At 36.9% G+C, this 10,833-nt stretch overlaps 1 protein-coding gene across 3 annotated transcripts in view; it reads left to right on the top strand.

Moving 5' to 3' along the window:
* The window catches only part of LOC107654618 (protein FAM222A-like), a 66,457-nt gene that overhangs the window by 32,335 nt on the left and 23,289 nt on the right, over positions 1–10,833 (top strand). For all 3 annotated transcript variants that reach the window (XM_016441774.1, XM_016441775.1, XM_016441776.1), the window contains one exon: positions 5,363–5,522. In XM_016441774.1, the coding sequence (XP_016297260.1) occupies positions 5,414–5,522 (109 nt within the window). In that variant the 5' untranslated portion in view covers positions 5,363–5,413. The remainder of the gene's footprint in view (positions 1–5,362; positions 5,523–10,833) is intronic.

Raw genomic sequence — 10,833 nt, forward strand, 5'->3', positions numbered from 1 at the left:
TGTTTCATTCTTTTTTTTTTTTTTTTTTTTGCGTATGTGTGTTGGTTTTTATAGAATCGTTTTTCTCATTCATCTAATTTTTACATTACCTTTGGCTCCATCCAATGCACGCTTAAAGGTTAGGGTCTTAAAATTAATATCCATTTTACATACTATACATGCCTAAATTAACTTTAAGAAATTTAAAATAATTGACGTTATTCGTTTTTAAGGTTTTAATTTTAATTTTAGACACAATAGTGCTGAATTTTAATATAATATTTTAATAGGATATTTTAATTGCATATGCTCATTTATCCAATTTTTGCATTTAGATTACCTTTACACTCACTTAATAGTTAAGCACAAAGATTTAAACCTTATGTTTATAGATTTGTACAATAAAATGAATAACACTGTTAAAAGTAATGGTAACACTTTACTTAAAGCTTTTATGTATAACACATTATAAAAGTAGTTTTAATCCATTAATTATGCCTTGTAATGCACCTTATAATGCATCGTACAATCTCATGAATAATTGTAACCAGTTAATACTTTATAACACTTACCAATTCATTAGAGATGCACCGATCGATCAGCCAGGGATCGGAATTGGCCGGTTTTCCTCATGATCGGCCCGGATCGGTGACCGGCCGGTCAGTCTCACTTCTTTCCGATTTCGAGCCGATCCGTTTTGTTACCAGCGGCACTGGCAATAACGTCAGCCGTGCATTCTCGCTCTCTTCTCTCCGACGACCCCTTCTCTCTGTCACACACACACATCTCATTCGCTCTGGTTAAATAGTGCTTGTATTGCGTATTATTTTAGTCATTCCCGCAGGTTTCACGCTTACATAAAATGTGCGCGCACCATCACTGATCTATATTAGTTCTGTGCACAAGCCGCGCTCAGTCTCAAACAGCTTGTGAGCCACAAATACCAAAATGAGTAGCTAACTGTGCTAAAACGTTCAAATACATACAAAATTATGTCAAAATGCCCGTCTTGGCGAGTATCCAGTTAAACACAGTCAGTTTTGGAACGTTAAATAGTTGAGAAAGAGAACGCATGTTGTGTATATTGGGTCTGTGGATAAACTCTTAAAGGGACCGCAGTCCAATATTCCTGTTGCTGTCAGTCTGTCATGTTAAGCTGCTGTCTGTCATGTTAATCAAAGAACAAAAGACAAAGAAATCACTTTCTGCACTTGACTGAATACGTTTTATAACTTTAAATTGTAAGCATTAATCTGTATTTAATTTTTACAATGAAGACTACAGAAATTAAAGTAATCAAATGTAAAATAACACTGGATGTGTTATTTTACATTGGATTACTTTAATTTCTGTAGTATTTCTTACCTGAATAAAAACGTACTTAACCTGAAAAACTTAGTTTCATAGCTCTATTTATTTTATTGCATTTATTTGTGCTGTTGTTTGCAATTTTTTTATTTGTTCTTATTATATTACTGACTTTTTACTTGTGTTTTTTTTATGAAAATAAAACTTTGCGTTGAAGAAAAGTAGATTTTTGTTTGTATATGCTGTCACTTATAGATCTTAGAAAGAAAATCGGAATCGGCAAAAATCGGTATCGGCAGATCACACTAACAAGAAATCGGAATTGGCCAAGAAAATTGCAATCGGTGCATCTCTACGCTATGCATTTTAAATTCGGTTATAATTATATAATGATATAATGTATGCATCTCTACATGTGAAATCTTTTTAACAGTGTTTAAAACAACTTTCACTGTGTGAATTGTAATGTGGTTCATAGAGATGCGTTTAGTTTTAAAATCATGTTGCACTGAACCCTTCTGCTCTGTGTTAGTAGGTCTGAATTCTCTGAACACACATTTGGAACCTGAGCCTTTACCCTAACCAAGGGACTTAACTCCAGGATGTCTATGAAGTTGGTGTGGCTGTAAGGCTAAAGATGAAAATCATATGCTAAATAACATCAAACTAAATCCATGCTGTCATGGTTTTAGCCATGCAAGCACAAGTTTCTTGTAGTGGTGCAAGAGTTCAATCGCACTGTTTGCGTGAGGTTCATTCCCTATGAATGGCTTATAAAGCCTCTAGATTTAGGATATAACAGCGATCCGAGAATTTGCAAATATGTAATGTGGCTCATATCTCAGGAAGCACATACAAGTGCAATTGCAGAAATCTTCTAGCATTTGCTGTTGGCAGAAGGCAGAGAACAATGAGGATTGCATGTATAGTGGTGGAGATTTTATTGGTTTTGCAGTTGATTTAATCAAATGCATTGATAAGCACATGCTAGCTGACGTGGCTGCACAATTTCAAAGCGCATGCCTGTTTGCTATAAATAAATATTGACAGGCAGACAGACAGACCTGAGTCGCTTGTCGATCTCGCTCTCATTCTCTGCTCAGTTCCTCATCATCTGCTTGCATTCACATGCAGATTTTTGGAAACAGAGTCTCAGGAAGGGCTAATCCATTTCCCCGCTGTGACCGAAAGCCATTGAGGAGAGCGAGAGAGAGATGTTTACCGATGAGCTGCGATCTTTAAATAACACAGATTTCACATGTCAATAAAAAGGAGCGATTCAGCACACTCTTGGACTGCATGTTTTCGGCGTTGTTCGCAGTTTCAGGATTTGTTCCCTCTGAAAGTCTGACTGACAAGATGGGTGGTAAAGGGTTGTCAGACGTTCTTGCTGAGCTTCAAGATGTGTCTGCTTCAGTTTAATCACGTCACCACCTGAAGAGCTGTAATTTGCACAGTTGCCCTCTGGCACGACTTGATTTAGCCAAGTAGTACATGTTCCTAGATCTTTTGTTGGTGCATAGCCCTAGTTGAACCCAGAACCCTAACCAATCGGGGGGATGATGGGGTAAGAATGTTGTACAAGCCCTTAACCCCAGCTGTAAGCCTAATCCTAAAACCTGATTGGTTGATACGAATGCTGTTCCAGAGCAACAAGGATATTGATCCGGGAACATGTCCTACCTACTTAGGCAAACCATATTAAACATTTCACCAAGGTTATTATGGTTTGAAATGTTCATTTCTATTTTATTTTCATTTTATCGGTCTATATTTTACTTCGTTTTTCACTCAATCACTGATGGTTTTAGTGTAGTTTTTTCTTTAATAGTTTTCTAGATTCAGTTTATTTAGTTTTTATTTTGGTTTTAGAATTTTAGGGCTGCCAAAGTTAATGCACTAAATGTTTCAATTAAAATTTTTGCTATCTAACCTCCGTAAAGTTTTCACATTTTGTAATATAGCATGTTTTAGAAAAACTAAACCTAAAATTGTCGCCCTTTTTTTTTAGCTATTTTTGGAGCACTGAAACCATTTTTTAATTGTTTCAATTTCGCCCATTGTTTTGTTTTTTGTTTTTTTTAGGTAAAGGTAGTTTTTATTTAGTTTTTGTGTGTTTGTGATTTTTATTTTGTTTTGGTTTGATTTAGTTTAGTTTAGTTTCATTTCCTGGGCCACAGTAAGTCATGTAGGAGCAAACACAACATTAGCCGTAATATTTCATATATCATAAAATTAACCTTGTTGTCTATATTAAGTTTAGGACATCATTGTAATTGCTTAACGATTGACAATCAGATGTGCTGTAAAACAAAGTACGATACGTTTGCACATTTTTGCTGAAATCAAAGTCCTGATCTAGTTCCATCTGGGCTTGTACCCAAAAGGTTGCAATTTCGAACCCTCTTTTGCGCCCTTGAACAAGGCACTTCTCCTAAAATTACTCCAGCAGGATTGTTCCTTTAACTTCCCATTAGACTGTCTTTGCTAGTCTGAGAGTCGGCTGGTGGGTGGCAGCACTGCCTAAAACATAGTCAGATGGTCCTATAACGCGTTCTCCAACAGAGCTGCTGTTTCCTGTGTCGACTGTCTGGCAGCACGCCCCGTTTCCTCCTCTTCCTCTGGAGCGAAAGAGCTGAAGATGGAGGGAGGCAGAGCAGGAACAGCGCGCCCTGTTTTCTCTTCTTCCTCTGGAGCGAAAGATCTGAAGATGGAGGGAGGCAGAGTAGGAATGCAGCCAGAGATTTATGGCCCGGGGGGAGATTGATTACGCCCGTCACTGGCCCTGATGTGCGCTTGGCATTTGCCCCCCACCCGACTCATCAGCATGTTACACATACACCCACACATAATATGGACATTTACACTCCAAGCAGAAACTCCTGGAAACCGCCTCGAGACCTTTTTGGGCAAAACACCATCCCAGTCACCATCTGAACTGCAGACAGGCTCTCTTTTTCTCTTTTGACATCCGCATAATTTAAAAATAAAAAACACCTCGGAAGTGTTTCAGCAGGTCAGCGCAGGGTTTTGTTCTTACCGTGTGTGTTGTGATCAGTGATGGGTGCTTTATTCCTCTTGTGACTGAAGGAAGTGATAGGCTGTTGATGGATGGGTGCTGTGGGATGGCCAGGAATGATGGGGCTGCTGGATTCCCATGTGATGCAGCAGGTGTGTGTTTGTAATTCAGCCCACAGAGCCGAGAGGCAGCTGGAGCAGCATTAAACCTCCACCTCACATACTTCTGTGTGTGTGTGTGTCCTCCTTCTGTGCTTCACAGGTGTGAGTTGAAGAACTGAATAAAAAAATATGTATACACATTGGAGCCTTGGCCTAGTGGTTGGCGCTTGTGCTCTGACACATGCGAGTTTGAATCTGGCATTTCCTGATCCTTTTCGTATTTAAGTTTAGTTTCGTTTTATTTTAGTTTACACTTTTATTTAATTATTTTTATTTATACTTTTGAAAATAATTATTTTATTAATACTTTTAATATTTATTATTTTATTTATACTTTTTTAAATTATAATGTTATTGATGGTTTTCATATTTAAACTTTCATTTTTATTTTTATTTATGCTTTTAAACAAGTATAATTTTACTTTTACACTTATTTTTATTTGTAATTTAAAAATTACATTTTTATAATTTTATTAATTTTATTTTTATGCTGTTAAAAATATAAATGTATAATTTTACTATTTAGCAAACAAATTCAGATAGATAAAGAAATATTTAGATACTTTTATTATTTAAACTTTTTATTTAGATTTTTAAATATTTTTAAAAATAAATATTTGTAATTTTATTAATACTTTTATTAATAATAATTTTATTGATTCTTTTAAAAACATAAATATTAATAATTTTATTAATACTTTCAATATTTACATTTTTTATGAGTTTTTTTTTATTATTTTTTTTTCTAATCTTAAAAATATTTTATGTGCTATAACCTCCAGTTTCCAAATGACTTTTTATAATACTGTTTTTCCATCTAAATCAGTGTAATTCCTGCATATCTTGCTTATTCTGACTACATCACTAACAATTACATTTTTCTTCATTTTGCAAGTCGGCCTCGGCAAGCCAGTGTCTGTAGAATCATACCTGCGTCTGCGCAGTCATGCTGGCCTGTCTGCAGAGGAGGCAGAACCCTGCACCCCAGCACGCCACGGCCGTCTGCAGCAGCAGCAGCAAGAGTCTCGAGCCAACGCAACACATCAACCGCAAATGTGAGCAGAGTTTAGATTTCCTGTTGATTTATTATCATAAATGGCAAATACAAATGGTTGACCGCAAACTGGTTTGTCTTGCTGATTGCTGGCACAGTATATTAGATTTACTTCCTTCTGATGGGACCGAACACTCAGATTGAATAATTAAATGTGACTGTGTAGTTAGGCATTGACGACATTGAGGATGAGTTAAATGAACTTTGACAATAGACTCTTCTTTCACACTGTTCTATTAACAGAGCTTTTTATGTCAGTGTGATGAAGCACATTCATGACCTCTGAAATGTTCACATCACATTCATTTCATGCCCCAAGAAGCTTCGCTCCACTCACAGTGGCATTGTTTAGACATAAATAGTTAACATCTTGTTTTTCGCAGCCTTGATTGGAGCGCTGCTGGCTTTTGTCCTTGTGCTTGAGTCTGTCTGTTCTCCCCTCCTATAGTATTTTATACTCCACTCTACTGTACTGTACTCTACTGCAGGGGGTTTTGATGCCAAGGATCCAGAAATACAGTCGTCCCCTTGAATAATTGAAGAATTGGCTTTTATATTCCCATTGTCCAAAGCAAATTGTTAAAATTTTATCTGACAAATATTTCCTTTTTAATTTTTTTTTTTTTTACAAAACTATATGCAGATTTTTTTTCTCTAACTGTTAATTTTGCTCTCAATAGAATAAAATATTAACAATTATCTTACAATTTTTTACCAGTCTTTGGAAAACTGAAATTGAATGGTAATCTTGTCAAATTTGTTGAATGAAACAAAGAAAGAAATTAAAAATAAATGAGTAATATATTAAATGCACGCTAAATTTGACAGCTCTTATAATACATTTTACAAACAATAATAAATAAATCGAATATAAATTATCAAATGTTTTACAGACATCTTAGTTTAGTTTGTCTAAAAGCCCTTGTTTGAAAAACCCTTCTCTTCTTCACACTAACCTAATCTGGTCTGCTTTATTCTATTCTATCTCTGTTATACTCTTCTCACCCTCTACGAACCCTGCACCCCAGCACGCCACGGCCGTCTGCAGCAGCAGCAAGAGTCTTGAGCCAACGCAACACATCAACCGCAAATGTGAGCAGAGTTTCGATTTCTTGTTTATTTCTGGTTTTAGATTAATTTGATCATAAATGACAAATACAAACGGTCGACAGCAAACTGGATTGTCTTGCTGATTGCTGGCACAGCATATTAGATTTTCTTCCTTCTGATAGGACTGAACACTCAGACTGAATAACTAAATGTGACTGTGTAGTTAGGCACTGACGGCATTGAGGATGAGTTAAATGAACTTTGACAATAGACTCTTCTTTCACACTGTTCTATTAACAGAGCTTTTTATGTCAGTGTGATGAAGCACATTCATGACCTCTGAAATGTTCACATCACATTCATTTCATGCCCCAAGAAGCTTCGCTCCACTCACAGTGGCATTGTTTAGACATAAATAGTTAACATCTTGTTTTTCGCAGCCTTGATTGGAGCGCTGCTGGCTTTTGTCCTTGTGCTTGAGTCTGTCTGTTCTCCCCTCCTATAGTATTTTATACTCCACTCTACTGTAGTGTACTCTGCTTTAGGGGTTTTTGATGCCAAGGATACAGAAATACAGTCGTCCCCTTGAATAATTGAAGAATTGGCTTTTATATTCTCATTGTACTAAAGCAAATTGTTCAAATATTGGCTGTAAAATATTCACTTTTTAAATGCCGATTTTTCTTTTTTAACTGTTGCTTTTGCTCTTAATAGAATAAAATATCAACAATTATTTTACCAATTTTTTTATCAGTCTTTAGAAAACTGAAATTAAATTCAAATCTATTAAATCTAAATTATTAGATTTATTACATCTAAATCTTGTCTTGAAATTAAATTAAATATTGTCGAATTGGTTGAATGTAAATAAATAAATGAATACCAATATCTTAACTGCCATTGTTAACTTTAACAGCTTTAATAACACATTTTACAAACAATAATAAATCAATAAAATATAAATTATCAAATGTTTTACAGACCTCCTAGTACCCTCTTATGTCTAGAAAAGCCCTAGTTTGGAGAACTTCTTTTCTACTGCACTTTAACCTGCTCTGCTCTAGTACATTATACTCAACTCAGCCTCTACCTTTCTATGTGCAATTCTGTGTGGAATGTCTATGGAAGGTCTTGTTGACCATATATGGATCATTTTGTAGAGTGTTTGTCTTCATTGTTCAATAACCATTGAATCAGCAAGAATTAAAGACTTTACTGCTGATGTTCCCTGCCACGGCTTCAAGGCTTCTAGCTCGAGGTTAGCTAAACATTTGCAGTGGTGTATGTCCGTACCGACTTACCTGTATGCAAATAAACACATGCTGAAACAAATCTGCTCATTTTCCATAAGTCGGTTTCACACATATGCACGAGTAACCCATGTAGAACAGATCCTCTGGTCGCCACACTGTGTACATTTTCATGTGTATGTCCATGTTTGTTCGGGGTTTGTAGGAATTTTACAGACTGACAAATCTCGTTCTGGCAGGCTCTGAGATTAAAGAAATGTTTTGGGGTTTTTTTCCAACCGAAGATCCCAGGGCTCTGCTTTAAGCTTCAGATTAGACTTAAACTGAGGGAGCTCTTCCTGTAATGAGAAGGAGAGAAGAAAGGAAAGAATAGAGAGGAAGAGGGGGATGTCCTTCTTTTAGAACATTCCATATGCTTTCGGTTCTGTTTTGTTGGTGTGGCAGTATTCCACATGCACAAGCTGATTATGGTGAGGACAGGCAGATGAGCTGAGGAACTTCTAACCACTATCCCTTAGGTTCAGCTCTAAGCTCAGAGCAGCTTAAAGGTAATAGGATGGCATCGTCCTCCTGCTGCTCTCTGATCAGCATGGCATCGTTCTGCTTTCACCTTCTTGGCAAACAGGAAAAGGTCAAAGGGACAGCTTTTTTGGGAAAAGACATCCATGGGCACCTGCTGCCGTTGTCTGAGATGTTTCTGTTGTGAGGTTTTAAGAATGCGTGCATGTATGTTTTGTAAAAGAGTGAACTTTGAGAACAGGAAGTGAAAGGACTTGACTGGCGCAATAGAAATGAATGAATAAGTGAGTAAGTGAGGGCGGATGGACGGATGGAGAAGCAAAAGGATGGATGAATGAATGTATGATTGAATAGGTGGATGGATGGATGAATGAATGAGTAGATAGATGGATGAATAAGCATATTGATGGATGGATGAATGAATGCGTGAAGGAGCAGAATGGATGACTGAATGAATTAGTGAGTGGATGGATGGATGAAGAAACTGATGGATGGATGGATGATTGAAAGATTGAATAAGTGGATGGATGGATGGATAGATGAGTTATTGAGTGGATAGATGGATGAATAAGCATATTGATGGATGGATGGATGAATGAATGCATGAAGGAACAGAATGGATGACTGAATGAATTAATGAGTGGATGGATGGATGAAGAAATTGATGGATGGATGGATGATTGAAAGATTGAATAAGTGGATGGATGGATGGATAAGAAGCAGACGATGGATGAATAGATAAAGTAGTGGATGGATGGATGGATAAGCAGATGGATAAATCAGCGGAAGCATGTGTGGGATGGATGGATGAAGAAAATAGATGGATGAATGAATAGATGAAGGACCAAAATGATGGATGAATGGATGACGAAACAGATGGATGAATGAATAGATGAAGGGCCAGAATTATGGGTGAATGAATAGTTGAAGAGCCAGAATGATGGATGGATTAAAGAATTAATGAGCAGACGGATGGATGGATGGACGAAGAAGTGAATGAATGAATGAATGAGCAGGTGAATGGATGAATGAGTGGATGATTGAATAAAGCTGCAAATGAATGGATGAAGGAGTGGTTGGATCAAGTTTCAAGTTTAATTTACTTATATAGCACCATTAAAACAGCGGCAGCTGACCAATGTGCTTTACAGCATCAGATAAAATAAATACAAGCAAAACAATTAAAAAAATATCGCAGATAAAATCAGAGACAAATTATCAACAGCATATCAAAAGAAAATCAGAACAACAACAGAAGTCGAATTTAAAAATTAATCATCAAGGGACATTAAAAGCAATGGAAAAATAATGAGTTTTAAGCAAAGATTTCAAAATCTGTATTGTAGGAGCAGATCTAATATGAACTGGTAACCTGTTCCAGAGTTTAGGACCCGTGACGGCAAAGGCACGTTCACCTCTTTGTTTAAGTCTGGCTCTGGGAACATTGAGCAATCTATGACTACCGGATCGAAGCGCTCGAGAAGGGTTATGTGGAGATAGAAGCTCAGATAGATATGAGGGGGCTAAGTTGTTTAGGGACTTAAAAACAAAAACTAGGGTTTTGAACTCCACTCTAAACCGGACAGGCAGCCAATGCAATGATGCTAACGCAGGTGTAATGTGAGTGGATTTACGGAGGCCCAATAAAAGTCTTGCTGACGCATTTTGGACCAACTGGAGATGGGCCAGGTAAGTAGTGTTCATTCCACAATAAAGTGAGTTACATTAGTCTAACTGTGATGATATAAAAACATGAATTACTCTTTCAAAATCTTGAAAAGAGAGAAAAGAAAGAAGGCGAAGATGAAAAAAAAACAAATCTAACCACTGAGCTTACTTGTTTGTCTAGTTTCAGCTCATTATCAAGCAAAACGCCTAAGTTTTTAACAAGAGTTTTGGCTTGAAATGTGACATGGTGATCATTAACGAACTTTGTGGGAATGCCACTAGGGGGACCAAAGAATATAATTTCCGTTTTCTTTTCGTTTAGATTAAGAAAATTTGATGATATCCAGATTTTTATGTCCTCCATACACTCCATTAGAGGACCCAGGGTGATGTTACCCGAGTGTTTAAGGGGCAAATAAATCTGGGTGTCATCGGCATAGCAATGAAAAGAAACACCATGCTTTCGGAAAATAGAACCCAATGGGAGCATATATAAAGAAAAAAGGGTAGGAGCTAGTGTAGATCCCTGCGGAACCCCCCATGGGAGATTGGCATGTTATGAGCTTGTGCTCTACTGCGGCGATCTCTCAATCAAAAGCAAACGGACGCCAGGAAGAGTGAGTGAGTGAGTGTGTGAGACAAAAGAGAAAGAAAGATCCATTGTCCATTCAATGGATGAATGGACAATCCAAGTGGAGGTATAAATGTTGTATGGATAAAGAAGTTTCAACGATCAATGATTTTGCATGGAAAAAAAAAAAGAAGAGAAAAGAGATGGAGACCGCCATGCTTGATTTAAATTGATTCCCTCCCTCCAATTTCAGC

Source organism: Sinocyclocheilus anshuiensis, unplaced genomic scaffold, assembly GCF_001515605.1.
Source record: "Sinocyclocheilus anshuiensis isolate Anshui unplaced genomic scaffold, SAMN03320099.WGS_v1.1 scaffold799, whole genome shotgun sequence".
In the NCBI taxonomy this organism is placed as follows: domain Eukaryota; kingdom Metazoa; phylum Chordata; class Actinopteri; order Cypriniformes; family Cyprinidae; genus Sinocyclocheilus; species Sinocyclocheilus anshuiensis.